The 24,932-nt window shown below is 33.6% G+C and overlaps 1 protein-coding gene across 15 annotated transcripts in view; it reads left to right on the plus strand.

Annotated features, from left to right (window-relative positions):
• NBEA (neurobeachin) overlaps nucleotides 1-24,932 on the plus strand; it is a 662,404-nt gene that overhangs the window by 148,944 nt on the left and 488,528 nt on the right. For all 15 annotated transcript variants that reach the window (XM_072719992.1, XM_072719993.1, XM_072720000.1 and 12 more), the window contains 4 exons: nucleotides 1,508-1,587; nucleotides 2,297-2,359; nucleotides 2,450-2,547; nucleotides 6,610-6,702. In XM_072719992.1, coding sequence (XP_072576093.1) covers nucleotides 1,508-1,587; nucleotides 2,297-2,359; nucleotides 2,450-2,547; nucleotides 6,610-6,702 — 334 coding nt within the window. The remainder of the gene's footprint in view (nucleotides 1-1,507; nucleotides 1,588-2,296; nucleotides 2,360-2,449; nucleotides 2,548-6,609; nucleotides 6,703-24,932) is intronic.

The raw sequence follows: 24,932 nt of genomic DNA on the forward strand, positions 1-24,932 counted from the left end.
ATACTTGATGGCGAAATACATTGACGCTATGAAAATATGTAAATTTCTTCAACAAATTTCTTACTGGTTTTAGTTCATAGGTAGCTCTTGTCATTATTGACCTTTACTATGATTGATACTAAATGACAATTTCTAAGACATTTATTAGATTGAATTCTATTATTAGAAAGAACTTGTTTTTTCTCTTCCATTTATTTTTGTGTTCATTTTATATCAGCATAAATTCCATAGATTTCTATTTTATTTTGAGTATTATATCAATACTTGACACATTGTCTCTGCAAAGGGCCAGGCAATATTTTAGGCTTAGAGATCCTTAAGGGCTCTGTTGCAAGTAGTCAACTCTGCCAATATGTTGCAAAAACAACCATAGACAGTATGTAAATGCATAGATATATTTGTTTCAGTGAAACATGAAAAATGTTTAGGTTTAATAAATTTAGCCCAGAGAATATTCCCTGGGTTGTGTCATTATTTATTTGATATTAAAATTGTCCAGATTTGGCTTGAGATCTCACATGAGATCTTGAGTCTTTATAACAAATGTTCATAATTTTTTAGTACTTGCTCTCTGCTACAAGATATCTGATTTATTTTATACTTACCCATTCCTGGAATCAACCATTTCTCCAAAGAGCCCTGGTTTTTGATGGATGTGGTTTTTAGAAACCAAGATTTGGGTGTTGGGTGTTCTTATTGTGCTTAATGCTCTTTGAATGGCTTTGCTTCTAGGCATTCTTCATGCATCTAAGAAATACCTCCCTTTCCAGTTTGAAACCACATGGTTCAATGTAGCTTCAAGCTTTTAGAGCTTTCTTCCATCAACAGTGAAAAATCTGCTCACATGATATTTAATATATTTCTATATTTGCTTATTCTACTTTATGAAACAATGTTCTTACATGTGCACCATCACCTTCTCAGCTTTGATGTTGCCAGTCAGCCCTGCCTGGGCAGCAGAGGCCAATGAAACAGGAGATGCTGGCAGAGCCAAGGAGGCAACTAAGTCTAGCAGGACCTTCAAGGTCAGGGTGAAAAGACTGCAGGGGCCAGCAGGGTGGTCAGCAGCAAAGAAACAATCAGGGCTTGGAGGGTGACCAGGACCAGCCAGAATTAGAGGTTAAGAGATTTGGATTTGGAGGGAAAAGTGTACCTAATAAATCAATAAAAGTAGGAGAAATTATTTATGTTAACACTTGATGATTATACACGTATGAATGGATAGTAAGATATTATATTTTTTTTAGAATTATAATTTTTTAAAAAGTAATTCTTTCCCCCAAATCTGACATTTAGTGAATAATTTGAAATTGCCAAAATCTGAAAATTAATGTTTGAATCCTCTGATAGAATTGAAATTATATAGCTATAATACTAACAAATATGATCATAAAATAAATACAACTTTTAAAGAATTCCATAGTATTCCTACCTAACTGCATCAAGCTTATTTAATATAATGAGTTTTCTCCCCCTTTTCTTCTTTTTGTTTTCTGTTTTATTCTAGATGGTCCCCGGCCATCACAAAAAGAAATTATATCACTCCGAGCATTTATGCTACTTTTTCTCAAACAGCTCATACTAAAGGTAAAACAATTTTATATAATTTAGAATTGCAGTATATTAGGTGAAGAATTTTTGGCATTATTTAAAATCAGTATCGTAAAGTTAGAAGTAACTATCTTTAACTTTTGAATAGCTTTTCAAGTCCTTAAAGTAAATCTTTAACTGTTGTTAAACTTCACTTTTTCTTAATCCTCTTTGAGATCATGTATTTTAAGGGATATAGGAAATGGACAAGGAACATATGCATAAGAAATGCATATAAAGTTTTAATTCCAGGAAATGGTCTATGTGCCTATTTGAGAAGACTTACATTATGTATTTTATCACAGTAGGATTTTTAAAAGATTAAGATAAAGAAAAATGGTAAATAAAGGTAAAATATACTGTAATTCTATATACCAATTAATTCTATAAAGTTTTGCATTCTTTAAGAATAAATGGCTAGAAAATAGTAATATGAATACAGTTAGATTATCAAAATATACTAACTTTCAATAGTAATGGTCAATTAAATATTAGCAACTTTAAAGGACTAGATGCAGTTTTCCAAATATTTACTTCTTTAAAAGTGAACATATACAGTCTGTGAACTATGATGAAATATTTAAGGATTTTATTAAAACATCACTACTTTTACATTGTTCTTATTTACTTTTAAAATGATCATTTTGATGCCTGCCTGTAAAGTTTTAACTTGAGATTTAAATAATATATATTTTTTAAAAATTAGGATCGAGGGGTCAAAGAAGATGAACTTCAGAGTATATTAAATTACCTACTTACCATGCATGAGGTAGGATGGTCTGGATCTTCTATTTTAATTATTTTATGCAAAGCACTAAAAATATTAACTAAACAAATATTGGTAATCCTTATTATACAGGATGAAAATATTCATGATGTGTTACAGTTACTAGTGGCTTTGATGTCAGAACACCCAGCCTCAATGATACCAGCATTTGATCAAAGAAATGGAATAAGGTATGATTATAATATTAGTATTACTGGTAGAATTTAATTGAGTATAGTTGTGCTTTCTAGAATAACTCCTAGAAACTTTTGAATAAATACAGCAAAATCTTATACATAAGAAGGGAATAAATGGAGAAGCTAATATTAATCTTCTAATATTCAAGGCAGCCCAAGTGCCACCGTTGGCCCAGGGTGTGATCCTGGAGACCCAGAATTGAGTGGATCCTGCTTCTTCCTCTGCCTGTCTCTGTCTGTGTCTCTCTCTCTCTCTCTTTCTCTCTCTCATGAATAAATAAAATCTTTACAAAAAAATCTAATATTCAAATTTATGAAGTACATAAATAATGTGTCTTGGTCTCAAGAAGAGTAATTAAATTGTTGATACTATAGTAAAGACATTTCAAGTAGTGTGAAGAACAATTTTTTTTTTGTAATAAGACAAGAGAGCATTGTATATTTCAGCAAAAGAGAGCAGAAGAAAATTTTATGAATCTTAGGCTCAAGAACTAGATAGTGAAGGTCCACAAGAAGTTGAGATTTTATTCTGTTGGTAATGAAATAAAGTATTTTGAATGGTACTGATTTGCTCAGATTTCCATTTTATTAGATTTACAGTCAGCAGTGGTGGGAAAATGAACTGAAGAAGGATAAAGTTGAGGTAGCACAATAAGTAGAGAGATTATTTTATTCATCAGTATTAGGGATGATGAGTTAGGACAGTAGCAACACAATTAGAACAAGAGGATAAAATGAAAAGTTTGAAGACTAACTTTAGTTAGAATGATGTAAGTAATTAAGTAGGTAAGTGAAAAATAGTCCTTGTTAGTAATCTTATGAACTTCAACCTATAACTTAGCCCCTTAGGGATTCTCCTTTTCTATTTTTCTGAAGTCTGAATTACTGGAATGAAGAGAAAGAGGAATTCTAAGTTATGTTATGTGCAACTCAATGAACTTCCACCGGTTATAAAAGAATTTGGAAATAATATACCTGCCGACGGGTTTTATTAGTGCTGCCTTTATGTGGCCATTTATATAAACAAATGGCAATTTTCTAGATTTGAAGGACTCCTTTTCAGATAAGAGAAGCGATTACATCATTTTTATTAGATGTCCTATTTTAGTTATCACTGTGACCTCTGAGTTTACAATCCATGAAGTTGCTACTTTAGTTGCAGATTTAATTATTAAGAACTACAAATATTTTTTACTGTGAGATCAAACTATATGAAATTGCTGATACTTAACTGTTCACTAAATAATGTTAGTTTCATATGGTTCAACCTAATCATATAATACAGTAATACTTACTCTTCTTAAATTATATTTAGCTGAACAATTAGTATCCTTAACCTTAGATCTTTGTATCTCCTGTATTTATTATATTAACTCATAAGTGAATAAATTCAAAATGTCCTCATCATCCTTGTGGATGGTACCAGCCTTAGATTGGTTAATAAGAAATTCAGATATAAAATTCTGCATTACTTTGACACAGTGAAAATACAACCTTACAAAGGAGAATGGTATTTGGTTAGCTCCTTAGGGTACTGAAATAGTAATTTAAATGTATAATATCAATGGAATGATTAGATACAATGATACCAACGAGGCAATTGGTCATGATTGACACCTGCCAAACTTATCCTACTTTTACCAGTGTGTTAAAAATAATAACAGAGATGGAAGATTTTCTACTTCAGTTTTTCCATTTCAAAAAATGTGGAGAATATAGGCTTTGACTAAAGATATAGAAAAAATAAGCTTATTAGAACACTTAAAGATATTCAAGGATAACAGTTATATATAAAATATTTTCTTGGGAAAATTCTGATTAATTGTAATTTATACACACAAAGAATGAACTTAATTCTGATGACATTTTAACTGGTTTTAAGAAAGACCATGTGATAACAACAACGTTGAACTGAGCAGCTAAAAATGTGGTATTTTTATATCTGAGAATGTTTGAAGAAAAGAGTAAGTACTTGTCTCAAGTAATTTAGATCATTTACTGGCTTAATATAGTAAGCTCAAACAGATGAATTAGGATTCACCTATCTTATTATATTACAGATAAACATTCATTAACTGATTTGTCAGTTAATTTTGCATTCATACTGTATTGCAATCCTGTGTTTGTATCTTACTTTGTTAAGGAACATTTGTCTAGTTGTAAAGAAAATCCTATGTCATGTAGAGGAGTGATGGCCCTAGATGTTTTCATGTTTCAGTGGTTAATCATAATTTCTGTTAGCCCTGGGTGGGTTTTATATTCCTTATCCCTACAATTTAAAGTTATTTCCAGAAAATAGGGATTCTGTGGGAGTTTCTGATTGCATATCTGAGTATAGTCCCATTTTTAGGCTGTGAGCTTTTACTTTGGTTCTCAGGATTATTTTTGCTGTTGAATATTCTTTCTATGATTTCCTGAATATTTTTTCTTATATGTATAGCTTTCCTATTCTCATACCTGTTTTTTTTTTCATTACTGATCTTGGTCCATAAAAATTCTGAAAATAGGTTTCAATGTAGATACATAATAATTTAGGAATTTGAGCCTTTTGGGAAAAAAATCATAGCTCTAGTGTTTACCTCAGTCTGTTCTTCAGTTGAGTAACACACAAATAAGCAATATCAACAATATAGCATTTTCTTTTTTAATAGCATATACCACTGTTAAACATAAAACAGATGTCAGTAGCTTTAAGTTATTCGTTCCCTTTAGTTAATATCACTGAAATGATATAAAAATTATACTTGTATCTTCCAATACCAACCTTTTTGTTGATTCTAGATTACTTCTTCTTAAAAACATAAAATGATGCTTTATTTTTTAAAAAGAATTTAGTACAGTAAAACACATCCTAATTTTATAGTCACCCCTATCACCTTCAGAGAACTATCTTGGGTTCTAGAATTAGTTGCAAAGAATATAGTTGTTATTGTCCTTTACTACCTTATCGAAAAAAATACTTCTGTATTTTGAAAAAGACACAAGATAAAAATTTTAAATATTTATGAAAATTATAATGGATAGAGCCTTGATCTTATATTTGAAATGACTATATATGTTAGGTTAGATTATGTGTTAGTAGAGACTTTTTTTGCTCCAAGTAACAGGAACACTTCTAAAACCTATTTAAGTAAAAACAGAATAATATGTTTGTTATAGAAATCTTGTTAGGGTAAGAACAAGGAATTGGAAAGCTATAAGGAAAAACTTTACTTTCTCTGCTACTTCCTATGTGGTTGCTTTATTCTACCTTTTGTGTATAGAGTCATCTCTATAAACAAAATAAGACTACCTTATAGTTTCTGTTTTAAATAATTTTCTAATTCAACAGCCCAAAAGCCCAACTAGATATTGTTTCTCAGATCTCACTCCAAATGCTCAGAAAAAGAAATAAATGGGCAAATATCTATTCCATGGTCCAATTAGCTATAAACAAGAAAAAAAGGTCATCAAGGGGGATCCCTGGGTGGCTCAGGGGGTTTAGCGCCAGCCTTCGGCCGAGGGCGTGATCCTGGAGTCTCTGGATCAAGTTCCAGGTCAGGCTCCTTGCGTGGAGCCTGCTTCTCTCTCTGCCTGTATGTCTGCCTCTCTCTCTCTCTGTGTCTCCCTGCATGGAACCTCCTTCTCTCTCTGCCTGTGTCTCTGCCTCTCTCTCTGCTTCTCTCTCTGTGTCTCTCATGAATAAATAAATAAAATCTTTAAATAAATAAATAAATTAATTCTTAAAAAAAAGGTCATCAAGTAAAAATGTCAGGGGCAGTTTTAATAGAAGGGGAAATACAGCCTAACTAAGCATGTATCTTAAAATATATTTTTTTTCAATGTACATGGAAGGCAATAGTTATGAGCAACGAATCGCTTTGAACTTTTGAATATTTGAAGGCCACGTAAAAGAAATATTAGTAAAATGTACTAATTTTCCGGTTTCCAAAGAATTTAAAATCCTGAGAGGTACTTTATATTTTTTATTTTTATAATTCATTGTAAAGTATATAGATCTTATAATCTTAATGTTTGTAAGTGCTGAAGAGGTCATTTATTTTTTTTATTTTTTAGAGTAATCTACAAATTATTGGCTTCTAAAAGTGAAAGTATTTGGGTTCAAGCTCTGAAGGTTCTGGGATACTTTCTGAAGCACTTAGGTCACAAGTAAGTTGACTTTTTCATAATTAATTGTGGAAATATCAGTTGAAATTGTATTTTTAGTAGTTTTGTATCTAGTGGAACATGGAATTTGACTTGAATAATATTACAGCAGAAAATAATAGCTTCCTGTTGTAAAAATTGTAAAAGAGTTTTATAAAAGAAAGTTTTTTAAATAATATAGAACAAATTCTCAATTTAAGTAATATAGTTTATTTTTATTTGTGGAAAGAAAATATTGTTCATTTTAAGGATACAATAAAATATTTCATCAAATAAAACAAAGCACTGATGGATAAGATTTAAATTCCTGCCAGGGAATACTGTATTATGAGAACTGCTGTTCTGCTTACATGCTAAGTCAGTATTTTATTATTTATATTCTTTCTAACATTGAGGCTTATTATTTTTGTGATTTAGAGATCTTAGAATATTTATTTTTCCCCAAAGTCCAGAATTTAGATAGTTTTAAATGTCACTTGCTGTTATAATGAATCTTTTTCATATTATGTTGTCCAGTGAAAAATTATTCTTTTTAAAATTCGTTTTCTATACAAATGAGCCCAAGAAGGTATCATTTTTTATTGCTAGATGGGGTTCCTCTTAGAAACCCACTGTTGCCATTTCTTTTTGTTGTTTAAATATACCAGTTGATAACATTGATGAAAACTACACAAGATCCAGATAAGACATCTCTAACTTGCTAAGTAGTTTGGAAGAGAAGATATGATTTTTATTTTGGTACCAAATCAATAGTCAAGACAGAGAGAATAGACATATTACAAATATAGGGAGTAGTTCAACAAAACCTGGGTTGTAGGAAAGAATTATGCATATATGAGGAGCCATAAATTGAATAGCTGAACAAATAGTTGATTGAACACTGCAAATGAGAAACAAACAAATAGTTGATTGATCAAATAATTGATTGAACACTGCGAGTGAGAAAGACATTTTCTTTTAATATTAAGAGAAAAGGACTACTCATTTAATTTTGGTTAAAAGTAAACAAAATTGGTTAGGAGAAATTAAATCGAGCATTCTATCCCTAGATGCAACCTCTTAAAAATTGTTAAGGAAAAAAATATAGAAATGTGGAAAAGATAAGTATAACCAGCAAATAACACTCACTGGAAAAAATAATGTTAGAGAGTAACAATCGCAATTAGAAATTTTATTGTAGGGGATCCCTGGGTGGCGCAGCGGTTTGGCGCCTGCCTTTGGCCCAGGGCGCGATCCTGGAGACCCGGGATCGAATCCCACGTCGGGCTCCCGGTGCATGGAGCCTGCTTCTCCCTCCGCCTGTGTCTCTGCGCCTCTCTCTCTCTCTGTGACTATCATAAATAAAAGCTTCAGAACTGTAGGGATGCTAATCCCCACCCTCAAATCTTGACTTTCTTCTACAACTTTCTTAAAAAAAAAAAAAAAAGAAATTTTATTGTAAATTTAAAAAGTAAGAAATGAATTGCTTCTGAGGAAGGACTACTACTAAGTAGAATTTCAAGAAATGGGAAGAAATGGTAGGATAATAGAAATGTTGGATCACAGACTAACAAAACTTGGGAGGAAATTTTCTATTTCTGCTGAAAAATTTTAAACAAAAATGAAATCAGAGGAAGCCTCAAGGAAGATAAAACTCTGTGGTAGGCATTGTAAGATACACAGAAGATACAAATGAAGACAGAGCAAATAATATGTGTGGATGGAAATAAAAGAGTTCAGGAGTATCAAAGAGAAAATGATTGATATAGAAAGCACAGAAGTTCCAACAATAAGTCCCAAGGAAGAAAAACAGAACATGGAATTAAACAAATATTTAATGCTATAAATCAGTGAAGTCCTAACATAAGATTTTGCCATCCATAATAAAAAGTCATGCTGCGTGCCAGGGAGAATTTTCCTAGAATGGTCAGCACAAAAGTATACTCTTGGATTTAAATGGAAGTCAAGAATTCTTTGTTCACAAGTGTGCAATACGGGGAAATTTGAGTTGGGCTTGAGACTTTTCTACAACATTTTCAGTAAAGAAAACATAAAGCAACACCCATAGGATTTTGAATTTATAATTACAGAGATAATTTTGGCAAAACTAAATGCTTTCAAGATATTAAAGAACTATACAAATAAGACTAACAATAATCCATATAATGGAATCTTTAAAAATCTATACAAGATGGAAGCATAACCTGACATATCTCACACCACATATCTGCCATAAAAATAAATGTAAAAGTTTTTTGTAAATCACCTATTTTAAGAAAAAAAAAACAGTTTACAGTAATAAGACCCAGATCTATATGAGAGAAACATACTAAAATAAAGTGATTTGGAAAGGCTGAAAATTAAAGGATACCTAAAGGGTTATACCACATACATACAAATGAAAAAAGCAGGAATCATGATCTTAGTATTAGACAAATTAGAAGTCAAGCTAAAAGCAATAAATTAACATAAAGAAGGACACATAATATTAAAGGTTGAAACTTTCATGGGAAGGAAATTACAGGAAAAATAATACAATTACCATTAATATAAAACATTAAAACAAATATAATTCACCTATCTTGAAAAAATCCTGGGGGAAAGCAATATAAATAACAAAGTAAATCTGTTTAATATAGTTTCAAGTCTGTATCATGTTAATAAAGAAAATAACTTCAACGCCATAGAACATTTATGAAAATTTGACATAATATAGTAGACTTCAAGGAAAAAGTCTAAAATGTAAAAACAAATCAGACAAGATTCTTTCATTAACATACAGTAAAATTAGAAAATAGGAACAAAATCAGAAACCAAAGTTTCTTCTACCTAGAAATTTAAGATTTATTAGACAATTTTTGTGTCAAAGAGAAAATGCACACAAATTGCAGATTTTTTTCAGAATTATTTTATTTTATTTTATTTTAATTATTTTATTTTATTTATTTTGTTTTATTTTTTGTCATGGTAAGTGTACTCCTTAATCCCATCCCCTACTTTGCCCATCCCCCTCACCTGACTCTCCTCTGTAAACCATCAGTTTATTTGCTATAGTTAGAATTTTAGTTTCTCTCTCTCTTTTTTTCTTTGCTTGTTTGTTTTCTATCTTAAATTCCACATGAGTGAGATCATATGGTATTTGTCTCTCTCTGGCTCATTTTGCTTTGCTTATACTCTCTAGATACATCCATGTTACTGCAAATAACAAGATTTTATTTTTATGGCTTAACAATATTCCACTGTGTGCGTGTGTGTGTGTGTCTGTGTGTGTGTGTATATATCTTCTTTATCCATTCATCTGTCAGTGGACCCTTGGGCTGCTTCCATAGCTTGGCTATTGTAAATAATGCTACAATAAACAGGGGTACATGTATCACTTTGAATTAGTGTTAATGTATTTTTTAGGGAGATACCTGGCACTGCAATTCCTGAATCATAGTATAGTTCTGTTTTTAGTTTTTTGAGGAACTTGCATGCTATTTTCCACAGTGGCTGCACCAGGTTGCATTCTCATCAACAGTGCAAGAAGGTTCCGTTTTCTCCACATTCTCGCCCAGAGTTGTTTTTTGTGTTTTTGATTTTAGCCATCTTACAGGTATGAGGTGATAACCTCATTGTAGCTTTGATTTTTGCATTTCTATGATAATGAGTGATACTGAACATCTTTTCATGTGTCTGCCATCTGTATGTCTTTAGAGAAATGTCTATTTATGGTTTTTACCCATTTTAATTGGGTTATTTTCTTGAGTTGTATCAATTCTTTATATATTTTGGATACTAACCCTTTATTGGATATGTCATTTGCAAATATCTTGTCCCATTCTGTAGGTTGCCTTTTAGTTTTGTTGATTCTTTCCTTTGTTTTGCAGAAACTTTTTATTTTGACGTAGTCCCAGTAGTTTATTTTTGCTTTCATTTCCCTGGCCTCAGGAGACAGATCTAGAAAAGTGTTGCTATGGCTGATGTCAGAGAGATGATTGCCTGTGCTTCTTTTAGGAATTTTATGGTTTCAGGTCTCACATTTAGATCTTTAATAATTTTGATTTTGTTTTTGTGTACAGTAAAATAAAGTGGTCCAGTCTCATTCTTTAGCATGTAAGCTGTCCAGTCTTTCTAGCACTGTTTATTGAAAAAGGTGTTAGTTTCCCGTTGTATACTCTATCCTCCATTATTGATTATAAAATCAATGTACACAAATTTGTTGTTTTCCTATACATGCTAATAATGAAGCTGCAGAAAGTGAAATTAAGAAAATAATCCCATTTACAATTGCACCAAAACAATAAAATATCTAGGAATAAACTTAACCACAGAGGTGAAAGACCTGCACTCTGAAAACTATATAACACTGATAAAAGAAGTTCAATAATATGTAAAATAATGGGAAGACATTCCATGCTCCTGAGTTGGAAGAACAGTATTGTTAAAATGTCTGGAAAAGTAGGAATTAATGATTCAGGACAGAGAAATTCCTTTAAAAAGCTAATTTTTTAAAAAAGAGATTTTATTTAATCATGAGGGACACACAGAGAGAGGCAAAGACACAAGCATAGAGAGAAGCAAGCCCCATGCGGGAGCCTGATGTGGCACTCGATCCTGGGACTCCAGGATCACACCCTGGGCCAACAGCAGATGCTCAACCACTGAGCCACCCTAATTTTTAAAAATTCATGATATAGATGGATAAAACATAATTAAGCAATTCAAGACAGGCAAAAATATGAATGTAAAAAATAAATTGTAATTTCCATAATTAATATACAAACTGAGAAAATTAAAAGAATCTTACATGATAGTTTTTGTTGCGTGCGCTGCAGCAACATGATCAGGGTCCTGAGGATAAAGGGATGAGGAAAATAAAAGTAAAGAGATGGGGACAGGAGGGACACAGTGGATGATGTCCAAGCAGTGCCAGCTTTATTCAAGGTTCTATAACATTTTATAGCATGAGCAAAACAAAGCTAAGAAGGTGTTTATCTTTAGCATGTTTGTGAAACCCTCCAAAGTTCCCCTTTCTCAACATGCAAGACAGACTCACAGGTGCCAGAAGACCTTGGTAAATAGATAAGCTTGTTGCTCCAGATGTGCATACTTCAAACGAGTATTAGGTATGGTAAACAGAGCAGCAAGGACAGCACAGACCCTTATTTACATTTATGACCAGGTCAGAATAAGTTGTATCTATTGTGTTACGTGGGCGATCACGTACAAGTGAGCCCTGAGAACCATTGCTCAAGCCCTTTCTCAAGCGTTTACCAACTGTTCACCCTTTAGGCTCCCGAGCCTTTTGAGTGAATGAGGGACGCAAGTTTGGGCCTGGTTTGGTTCAGTTACTCCAGCTAGTCCGTGGTCGCCCACAAGTTTTGCCCTAGTAGAAAAAGAGGAAAAGATATGAATAAATGGTCAGTTCATAGAGAAGAACATGCACAGAGTATAGACATTTGCAAAGAGCAGTCCTACTGGTAATAAGGGAAGTATAATCTGAAACTAAAGTAAGACCTCAATATATTAGTTGGTTATGGGGGGAGCAAGCATTCTCACACATTGGTAACTGAAGCATAAATTAGGGTAGTCCCATTTGAAGTGCAGTGTTTTTTTTTTTTTTGAAGTGCAGTGTTAATTTTGATCAATATCTGTCAAAATTATAAATACATATACCTTTTAACCCAGGAATTTATTGCTTGTACACATATGAAATGATGGCTCTTCAGAGTTATTAATTGTTTTGTTGTTTATAATCGTAAAGGTTAGGAGAAATTGTAAATTTCTATTAATAGGAGATTTGTTAAATGTATGGTTCATTCATTAAATAGAATACCATGCAGTTGTAAAACAAAACTAATAGGTTTTAGTATATTGATGTCACAAGTACATTGTTGCATGATTAAAAACATAGTATAGATGAGTATGTACAGGGTGTGATTTTGTATAAAAAGAGGATATAAGTATATAGTAATTCCTATAATATATTAAGAAACTCTAGTATCATATATAAGAAACAAGAGATTAAGAACAGTAGCTCCTAATGGGGAGTTAGTGGAAATGAAGGTGAATGTGAATCAATTTATTTTTTTAACTACGTGAATGTTAACCTATCAAAACAAATTTTCAGTGATAACATTGTTTAGAAAAAAACAAATACTTAAAAATAACAAACAACTTAAAAATCTTTGATTAAATATTTTATTGATGGAGTTGGATTGAATAACATCAATGACTAATTAGTTAAAGTGAAGAGTTCTTGATTGATGCAATCATGTAGTAAAAGGACTGAGATAACACTGAAATTGTTTACTTAACTACTTAGTTTCAAAGGGAATTAAGTCCAAATGATTTCTATTCGTATGATTATAAAATTAAGTCTAATAGTAAAATATAATATTTAAAACAAAGCATATAATACTTGATGGTGAATAGAGGTAATGGTTAGTAAAATACATGTAAATCATTGCCTTTGAGTTGGACTACATAGGTTTGGATCCTGGCTTAGTCACAGATTTTCTGAATGGTATTGTAAACATTCTTGAGCCTCAGCTTTTAACTTATATAATGAATAAAACCATACTGCTTCCTCACTGAATTTTAAGGATAAATGATAAAGTAGATTTAAAATGGTTAATCAAAATATATTACAATGTGATCATTTAAAATGTTAGCCAAAAGGTAATGGGTACAATTTAACATGAAATTCTGGTAAAAATGGAATATACCTTCAGTATGATATTTATCTTAAATATAAAAGTTAAGTATGAAATACTAGTAGCATTCAGATCAGTGAGATAAGTGTTTCTACTATAATAATTACTATCAGTTATTCACGATTTGAGACAAATAAAGCATAATTGTTGGGGAAGAGGAAATAGGTAGTATTTGTAAAGGGTTTGAGTATATATCTAAAAATGTAAGAAAATCATCTATAAAACTGTTTAGAAATGAAATATCACCAAAACTCAGTGTCTCATTTGTGTTTAGAGCAGTTATCTGGCAGGGAATCTGAGATTGGTTCATGGATAAAGGTAAACTGAAGTCTGGTGAGTTGTTCCCTTATAATGCCTAGGTTTATAATTTCTGTCAGGTGCCTGGAATACAAGTTGTTTGATCCATACACTTTATTTTTTAAAAAAGATTTTATTTATTTATTCATGAGAGACACAGAGAGAAAGGCAGAGACCTAGGCAGAAGGAGAAGCAGGCTCCCTGCAGGGAGCTTGATGTGAGACTCAATCCCAGGACTCTGGGATCTTGACCTGAGCTAAAGGCAGACACTCATCCACTGAGCCATCCAGGTGTTCCCCAGATCTATAAACTTTAATTGTCAGCTGAACTAGAGATAGATTTGATATCTATCATTAAAATTGAGAAGCCTGTTCCAAATGATATATGCATGCAGCAACTTTCACCCCCCCCCTCAGGATGGAACTTGAATCTCCTCTCTTTGAGTGTGAGATGGACTTACTGGCTTGCTTCCAAAGGATAGTAAAACCTAGCAATTACTTTCGCTATTGAGTAAGGCTAGCATCAAAGGTCATACGTTATGTTGATACCATGTAGTCTTTGATATGATGTGATGGGAAATGACTTCATCTCTGTGGTATTCTTCTAAAACACATAATCCAAGTCTAGTCCAGAGAAGGTATCATACATCCCCAAATTGAGTGATATTCTACAAAATACTTGACTAGTACTCTTCAAAACTGTTGAAGGGCATGAAAAACCAGGAGTGGGAAACTGCTATAGATGAGAGGAATTTTTAAAAAAAAATTTTTTTTAAATTTATTATTTATGATGGTCACACAGAGAGAGAGAGGCAGAGACATAGGCAGAGGGAGAAGCAGGCTCCATGCACCGGGAGCCTGATGTGGGATTCGATCCCGGGTCTCCAGGATCGCGCCCTGGGCCAAAGGCAGGCGCCAAATCGCTGCGCCACCCAGGGATCCCGCGCCACCCAGGGATCCCAGATGAGAGGAATTTAAGGAGATAATGATGACTAAATGAGAGGTAGTATTCTGGATTGGATCCTGAACAGAATAAGGACATTAGAGAAAACTGGTAAAATATGAATAAAAATCTATAATTTAGTTAATAATATTGTACCTATTTTGACTTCTTAATTTTGACATATGTATCATGATAAGATATTAACATATGGAGAAGCTGGGTGGATAATATATGAGAACGCTCTGTACTATCTTTTTAACTTTTCTGTAAATCTTATACATTTCCAAAATAAAAAGTTACATAAACTTGAGAAACCTGGGGTGCCTGGGTGGCTCAGTCAATTAAGCGTCCAACTCTTGATTCTAGCTCAGATCATGATCTCAGGGTCATGAAATTGAGCCCTACATCAGGCTCTGCACTCACTGGGGAGTCGGCTTAGGGTTCTCTCTATCCCTCTGCCCCTCATGTCTCTAAAAAAAAAATGAGAAACCCAACTTGGATGTATGAAGCCAAACTATTCTTATGTGGAAGTGATCTAGGAAAAAAAAAAAAAAGGAAGTGATCTAATTACAGTTATTTATTTTCAAACAGAATCTAACAATGGTTCAGAAAGATTATCAAAATGTCTAAATGGCTGTTCTGTAATACAATTATGATAATATTAGCTTAGATAAATATTAAAACATGTTATTTAATGTTCACTGTGGAAAAAAAGATTCTCAACAACTATATTTGTCTGATGTCTTAACTTCAAACTTTGTAACTTCTGGGTAAATTCTCCAAGTTATTCAAACTGTAAATGGATCAACTTGCTGTCTATAATGTTGGCTATAGACCTGTTATATATTGACAGTTGTTCGATCTAATGGTTTATTTCTTTTTGGAGTAGTTGAATTAGTCCAGTTTTACTGACAGAATCCGTTGTCTGTAGTGAAGTAGGTTCTGCGAGTATGAGAGTTGGAAAGAAGTTTCCTTTGTATCTATTCTCAACTCTAAGCTTTTTGGCTTTCGTCAGGCAAGTGTTGGTTCCTATGTGTACCTGGGGTAGCAAGAGAGAAAACAAGATAACTGATGAGGGGTTTTCTCTCCCATGGGAATGACAAGCAGCGGAAGAACTGTGTTTGAAGCCTAAGGAAAAGCATAAAAAGCAGCAAATCTTGAGGGATCACTTTACTCTGAAAGATCTCTGCCTCTTATTCTCTCTCCTCTGTACTCCCTCCCTCGTGAGTAATGTTAACATTATCTTCTGTGTAAGTGACCACCAAAAGGGCAAGAGGTACCTGAAGTGATGGGATGAATCTTACCTGTCCTTGACCTTGTGGGAGTATGGGAATATTGGAGTGCCATAATGCTGGCTCCACTACTCACAGCAAGCTAAGTTTTGTACTACAGATCAGTATCCTTAAAAGGTCCTCTACCTTACAACACTTGTGGGGATCCCATCATGTAAAAATCGCAGCAGTGAGATATGACCTCAGCTGTATAAAAATGAAAAATAACAACTCATCCAAGGCCAGTAGCCAGCGACAGGAGATGAGAGAGAATCATCGAACTATATACTCACTGAAGGAGAACTAGTGGTGGAGGCTAGGGTGGAACCTTTGAATTTTATTTTTAAAAAGAACATTTGAGATTCAAGTAGATCACCACAAATGACAATCTGTCTTTTTAGCTCATTATTTGTCTTCTAGTTAGTCCAAATTACTAGACTAGAAGTTCCCAAAGCATGGACCAAATATATAAAGTGAAACAAAAAGTAAAGATACACAAAATAGGAGACTAAACATGAGTAATAAGAATTCTTGGAGGAGAAAAATAATGAGTATAACAGGATATCCTGAAACACGTTGTAATACTAAAAATGTATAAATTTTGGAAAAAATACAACAAAAACCCTTTTAGATGTATAGCTGAGCACACAAAAGTAGGTAAATTCTCATATGCCAAAAATGAAAAGCTACAGTAGAAGAAATAATCCTTAAGAAATGCTGTAATATTAAATACTATAATATTAAAGAAATACTAAATATTAAAATTAAATTAAAAGTAATCTGAATTAACTTCGGGAAATGAATAGGTAGCAATTAGAATTAACAACTCCATGATCATGTTAAACAGATTAGATAAAACTTAAGAATTGGTGGGGTACCTGGGTGACTCACTTGGTTAGGCATCTGTCAATCTCAGGGTCTTGAGCTCAGGGTTGTGAGTTTGGGCTTCACTTTGGGTGGAGCCTACTTAAAAAAACAACAAAATAAACTTAAGAATTGGTGAGCTGGAAGATAGAAATGAAACTATGCAGAATGTAGCAACAAGAGACAAAGATGACAAATAAGAGGTTAAGAAATGAAAAAAGAATGAAAGTTTGCATAGAATAAAATACTCAGGAATAAATTCCACCAAGGAAATGAAAGATATATAAACTGAAAACTGAAAAACATTGATGAAAAAATTAATTAAGAAATAGGTATCCATTCTGTGAAAACAGATTGGAAGAATTAATATTGTTAAAATGCCCATACTACCCAAAGCAATCTACAGATTGAGTGCAATCCTTATCAAAATTCCAATGGCATCTTTCACAGAAATACAACAAATAATCCTAAAATTTGTATGCAACCACAAAAGACCTCAAAATACCCAAACCATATCCTCTAAAGGAGAAGAGGTCAGTAGTGCTCAGGGCCTGGCACTTCAGGGGCTGTCTCTGGTGTATGCTACATGCTCTTTGTTGTTGTGTCTTTGCTGCTGTATCCTTTAGGCTGCTCTGTCCTCTATGCTTTGTCTGCAGAGACTCTCTTGCCTACTGTGGGCATTGTTTAGTCTCTGGCCTAAATGTGGTGAATTTTAACTAGATGTACAGTGTTTTTAACTAGATGTGCAGTGTTTTAACTAGATGTGTAAAATGAGACCTAACACCAACTCTTCCAGAACTGAGGCTCTGCAAAACTCACTGGTTGGGAGATATGATGTGGGCAGGTGTTTGTACTGGTCTTCTGGGGGAGAGATCTGCTGCTCTGGGACTGAAGTAAGTAAGCTTGACTAAGAATCTAAGGGCCCAAGTGTCCATCAACAGATGAAGGAACAAAGAAGATGTGGTATATTTTTTATACATATATAATGGAATATTACGCAGCCATAAAAAGAATGACATCCTGCCAGTTGCAGTGGCATAGATAGAGTTAGACAGTGTCATGCTAAGGAAGGATGTCTGTTGGAGAAAGACAAATACCATATGATTTCACTTATATGTGGAATTTAAGAGACAAAACAAATGAGCAAAAGGGAAAAAAAGAGAGTCAAACTATATTATAAAGCTATAGTAATCAAATAGTATAGTGCTGTCATAAAAACAGATGTGGATTAATGAAACAGAGTAGAGAATCCAGGAATAAATCTCACATATATGTGGTCGGTTAATTTATGACAGAGGAGCTGAGACTCTACGATGGGAAAAAGACAGTCTCTCCAGTAAATGGTATTTGACATATTCCCACCAACAGTGCAGGAGGTGGGAATGTGAAATGGTGCAGCCACTCTGGAAAACTGTGTGGAGGTTCCTCAAAGAGTTAAAAATAGACCTACCCTACGACCCAGCAATTGCACTGCTGGGGATTTACCCCAAAGATACAGATGCAATGAAATGCTGGGACACCTGCACCCCGGTGTTTATAGCAGCAGTGTCCACGATAGTCAAACTGTGGAAGGAGCCTTGGTGTCCATCGAAAGATGAATGGATAAAGAAGATGTGGTTTATGTATACAATGGAATATTACTCAGCCATTAGAAATGACAAATACCCACCATTTGCTTTGACGTAATGGAACTGGAGGGTATTGCTGAGTGAAATAAGTCAATCAGAGAAGGACAAACATTATATGATCTCATTCATTTGGGGAATATAAATAATAGTGAAAGGGAATAGAGGGGAAGGAGAAGAAATGGGTAGGAAATATCAGAAAGGGAGACAGAACATGAGGACTCTTAACTCTGGGAAATGAACTATGGGTGGTGGAAGGGGAGGAGGGCGGAGGGTGGGGGTGACTGGGTGACGGGCACTGAGGAGGGCACTTGACGGGATGAGCACTGGGTGTTATTCTGTATGTTGGTAAATTGAACACCAATAAAAATAAATTTATTATTAAAAAATTAATAAATAAAAGAAAAAAGAAAATGTAAATGGTATTTGAAGAACTGGACAGCTGAATGCAAAAGAATGAAATTGGACTTCTATTTTACATTATACTCAAAGTCAATTCAAAATGGATTAAAGACTTGAATGTAGGACTTGAAACTACAACACTCCTAGAAGAAAACATAAGCAGTAAGCTCCTAGACATTGGTCTTGGCAATGAGTTTTTGGATTTGACACTCAAAGCAAAAGCAACAAAAGCAAAAATAAAATGATCAAGACTACATCAAACTAAACTGTAGACTAAAGAAAACTACAAATACATGAAAAGGCAACCTACAGATGGAAGAAAAATTTTCAAGTTACATATGTGATGAGGGATTAATACACAAAAGATTTTAAAGATCCGTGCAACTCAGATGAAAATAAACAGTCTGATGTAAAAATCATGGAGAGGGGATCCCTGGGTGGTACAGCGGTTTGGCGCCTGCCTTTGGCCCAGGGCGCGATCCTGGAGACCCGGGATCGAATCCCACGTCGGGCTCCCGGTGCATGGAGCCTGCCTCTCCCTCTGCCTCTCTCTCTCCTCTCTGTGTATTCTCATGAATAAATAAAAAATTAAAAATAAAATAAAATAAAATAAAATAAAAATCATGGAGAGGGGATCCCTGGGTGGCGCAGTGGTTTAGCGCCTGCCTTTGGCCTAGGGCACGATCCTGGAGACCCGGGATCGAATTCCGCGTCGGGCTCCCGGTGCATGGAGCCTGCTTCTCCCTCTGCCTATGTCTCTCTCTCTCTCTCTCTGTGTGTGTGTGTCTATCATAAATTTAAAAAAATATTAAAAAAAAATCATGGAGAGAAGATTTGAAAGACATTTTTTTCCAAAGAATACATACAAATGGCCAATAAGGGAATTAAAAGGTGCTTAGCATCACTAATCATCAGGAAAATGCAAAGCAAAACCACAGTAGCTAATCATCTTAAATAACAAGAGGTAACAAATGTTGGTAAGGATATGGAGAGAAAGTGAACTTTTGTGCACTGTTGGTATGAATATAAATCAGTTGCAGCCACTGTGGAAAACAGTATGGAGTCTCCTCACAAAATTAAAAATAGAACTACCATATGATCCAGCCATTCTTCTGGGTAGATATCCAGAGGAAGCAAAAGCATTATCTCAAAGACATAGATGTTCATTTCAGCATTATTTACAATTAGCCTAAGACATGGAAACAACCTGTGAACCTGTGTATCCACATTTTCTTCACTTATTCATCTGTTGATAGACATGTAGGTTGTTTTATATATATATATATGTATTTAGGTAATGGAATATTATTCAACCATAAAATGGAGGAAATACAGCCCTTTCAAACACATGAGTGGATCCTGAGGGCATTATGTTAAGTGAAATAAGTCAGAGAAAAATACTATATGATTTCATATGTGGAAATAGAACCAAACTCATAGAAACAGAACATAGAGGTGGCAAGCGGGGAATATGGTGAATGGATGAATGTGGTCAAAAGGTACAAACTTTAGTTCTAAGACAGATAAGTTCTGGGGATGTAATGTATAGCATGTTGACTATAGTTAACAATATGGTATATTTGAAAGTTCCTGAGAGAGTAGATCTTACAAGTTCTCATCACAGGAAAAGGCTTTTATATCTGTGTGATGATAGATATTAACTCACCTTATAATGGTAGTCATTTTGAAATTTATGCCTATATCAAATCATTATGTTGTATACCTTAAACTACTATAATGTTATACGTTAATCATATCTCAGTAGAACTGAGACTTGAAACAAGTTGATAGGCAGTTACAACAAATGTACTACTCTGTGGGGGAATGTTGGTTTTGGTGATTGGTGGAACCCACAAGTACATGGTATATATGGGGCTAATGGATATGTGGCAACTCTCTGTACTTCCTGTTCAGTTTTGCTGTACACCTAAAACTACCCTTAAAAAAATCTATTAAGGGGATCCCTGGGTGGCGCAGTGGTTTGGCGCTTGCCTTTGGCCCAGGGCGCGATCCTGGAGACCCGGGATTGAGTCCCACATCGGGCTCCCGGTGCATGGAGCCTGCTTCTCCCTCTGCCTGTGTCTCTGCCCCTCTCTCTCTCTCTCTGTGACTATCATAAATAAATAAAAATTTAAAAAAATTTTTAAAAAATCTATTAAAAGAGTGTGTGTAATATGTAAGCTGATAGGGAAATAAGAAACCAGGAAAAATATTTACCTGTATGTTCAGGGTAGGGATTGTGAATGATGGTATGAGTTACATGTGAAAACTTTCTGCATCTTTTTATGTTTTTATCTTGTTATTTTTTATCAAAATAAAAGTATTATTTATTTTTTAAAGCTAAATGTTAAAAATTGATAAGTATTTAAACTATCATAATATATTTTGTCTTAAAAGACAAAAATCAGTGAGGCTAAGAGGGGTACCATGTAAGGCAAAAGGTTCAATTCACCAGGAGGACAAAACAATTTCAAATACATTTATACATAACAGCATAGGTGAGGTATAGAAAGCAAAATTGACTAAATTTGAAACTGTAATAAAAGATTTCAGTTTTTTAGAGATTTGAACATATTCTTTTTAAAGGAGCAGTCACCAAAAACTTTAACACAGTATAAATTTGAACAGAAAATCCAGTGGCTTGGTTTATATATATGTTCTTATCAAACTCACACAAAACTGTAAAAATTGCCAATTGAAGCCATAAAATTGTCCAAAATTTAAATGAATTATTGTCATAAAGATGATTTCTCACCTATAGTGCAATTATGCAAGAAATCAATGAGAATAATCAAACTAAGAAATGGAAATATATGTATTTTAAATAACTCATAACAAGAAATTATTGTACATATTATAAAATGATTAGAATCAAAAATATTGAAAATTTTTTATATGTACACTTCTAAGAATTGGCTTAATTGGTAATGGAGGCAATTTATAGCCATAAATTTTTATTTCATTTTATTATTTATTACCTTTTTTTTTTTTTTTGAGACAGAACACAAGTGAGGGGAGGAGCAGCGGGAAAGGGAGAGGGAGAGGGAGAGAGAGAGAGAGAGAATCTCATGTAGACTCCCGGCTGACTGCTGAACCAGACACAGGGCTCAATCTCAAAACCCTGAGTTCATGACTTGAGCCAGTATCAAAGGTTAGAAGCATAACCGACTGGGCCACTGTGGCACCCCTAGCCATAAATATTTATATTAAAAAAAGAAAGTTTTTCTTCTAGATTTTCAATTTTATGGTGAATGTAAGGATAGTTTAACATCGGGGTATCCTTTAATGTGATCTCCTTGTTAACACATTAAAGAGTAGCTATATAATTACACAAATGGATACAAAAAATTGGGTAACGTTCAGTATCCATTCATCATAAAAATTCTTAGGAAACCAGGAATAGATGATTTCTTTAACCTGTTAGGGTATATCTTCTGGAAACTCACCCGTAGTCCATTTAGTAGTAAAATATTAGAGCATTCCCTTTCAATAACTTCAAATTAATGAAAGCCTGTTTTCACCACCACTCCCCCATTCAAGATCATAATTGAACAGTATGTTGACATTCATAGAATAGTTCACGTAAAGTTGGCAAATTGTTTTCAAATATAGGATATATTTAGGCTGGACTATAAAACACAAGACAAGTTTCAATAAATTTAAAAGAATTGAGACCAAACAAAAATTTTCTTTGACCACCACAAAATTAAATTTGAAATAAAGAACAGAAAGAGATGTTATAAATTGCTTGATATTTGGAGAGTAAACAACACATTTCTAAGAACCCGTAGGTCAAAAAAGAAATCACAGAGAAAAATAGAAAATGGTTTGATTTGAATAAAACTGAAACATATACCATGTAACCAGAACATATAACAACTTACTGACTTCTCATGCATTGCTGAAGGGAATGTGAAATACTCCAGCCATGTTTCAGAAGAGTTTTCTAATTACTTAAAAAATGTGACCCTTAGCACATACCCTGGCATGTCCATGCTTGGATATCTACTCAAGAGAAATGACACCTGGACTTGTACTTGGACATTCTTAATACCATTTATCTATGATAATTCAGAGCTGGAAACAATCCAAAATTCTATCAGTTGGTGAATGGATAAAGTATCATATGTTCATACAATGAAATACTAGTGTACAGTTTAAAGGAAACAACTGATGCATAGTAGGACATTAATTAGTCCTAGGAATCATTATGCTAAATAAAAGAAACCTGATGCAGAAGACTACATATTATGTGAAATATTCAGAATGTAGATTAGTGATTACATTGGGGTAGTGATGAGGGTAGTTATGGGAGTGGGAATTGACTACAAATGGCCACAAAGGGAACTTTTTAGAGTGAGGAAAAATTTCAGAACTGGAAATTGATGATGATTACATCACTCTATAAGGTTTTTAAAAAAGTACTAAGTTATATACATATAAAATATGAATTTTATGTTTATGTTGGTGAGTGAAGCTGCTGGTAAAATGTGTTTCCGTTTTGATGGTGGAAATATGAATGTACATATTTTTGGAGGTCATAAATTGCAAAGTCTCATAAAATTAAATATAAAAGCTTCTAACCGCCATCATTTCAGTTATAAGAATTTGTTCTAAGGAAATAGTCATGGATATACTCAAAGATTTACCTATAAGGGAAAAATTTTGTGTATGGTAGGAAAAAGAGAGTGGAAATAGCATAAATGCCAACAGTAGTGAATGGGTATATTATGCTACATAATTTACAGGAAAAAAAGCTATAAATTACCTTATATAGAATTATTCTCATTGTATTGATACATCTATATTTGTCATCTATATTTATATGCATCATAATTCATCTAGAAGAACATAAACTGATACTTTATAATGATTTTCTCTAGGTTATGGAATTATGAGTTGCTCTTACTTTTTTCTTGTTCCAACATATGGTCTGAGTTTGTTACAAGACATATCCAAAGAAAAGCTGGTTTGTTTTGTGAAGAAGAAAATCGGAATATGTTTTCATTGGAATGTTTAGTAAGCTAATAAATGTGTAATTTGTATGAGATTAAAAGGTTATTCTTTAAAAAGATTGCATTCTTAATCCAAGTGGACAGAAATCGTATGAAATTCAAAGGTATGCAAATAGGCATTAAAAGCCTGAAGTCTGTTTAGATCTTAAGGTTAAGTGGGGTCATGATGTTAGTTTCTCTCATATATGCCCTGTAGAAGCTTTTCAGAGCCGAATGCATAGAGTTCGGTCTTTGATTAGGGATTCTGTGGGAAACAAAATCATGTGATACATAACTCACCCATACTCTGCCTGAGATAACGGGTGGCATTTTTGGCTATCTCTTGACTGCTTTGCAGCAAGATTTATTGGTAAACATGGTTTTAAAGCAAACTGCAAGAAGAAGCTGCCCCATTTCTTCTCTGGTATATGCAGAGCATTCTTCAAGTCCCCCCAGAAGCCTACAATATAGCTGTGCTGTAAACATTTACATCCTAGGAGGTAATCAGGAAGGCATTTATTTCTTTAGTAGCTGAATTTGTACTGGTGCAAATAAGAGTTTACTGTAAATTCCTAATTAGGCTATTCCAGATAGCCTAATTTGGATAACTTTTACCAGCTTTATGTATCAGAGAGATATATTAAGGAATACACATTGGCTTTTTTTTTTTCTTTCTTTCTTTCTTCATTAGGAGCAAATGAAAATTTCAGTCCTCCTTGCCTTGGGTGTAGCTTGAATTGGAAGAGACTTATAGCCTTCCCCTGTATAATCCTATAATATTCATCAGTCCTGATTTTTTTTAAAGACCAGTTGACCTTTTTCAATCATGTTTATTAAGTATTTGGCAAACACAGCCACAAGATAAAGCCTGAGCTTTGGGTTTACATTATTTTGCTGTTTCCTTCCCTGGACTGAGGATTAGGTGAGGGGAGACAGCTGCCCTGTCTTTTGTTGTGCAGTTTGGAACTTGGAGAGTGATGTTAGTAGAGAGTATTTCCAGGTGAATGGTATCCAGATAATGGTTCATTATTTGATATCTGTATTAAGGTAACAATGGCTGCTGTAACAGACAAACAATGAAATTTTAGTTACTTATCAGACTAGTAGTTTCTTTCTTATTCACTAAAAATCCAAATGAGTGTTCCTTAACAGACAGTTTTC

The sequence above is a fragment of the Vulpes vulpes genome, chromosome 9 (assembly GCF_048418805.1).
Source record: "Vulpes vulpes isolate BD-2025 chromosome 9, VulVul3, whole genome shotgun sequence".
NCBI lineage: Eukaryota > Metazoa > Chordata > Mammalia > Carnivora > Canidae > Vulpes > Vulpes vulpes.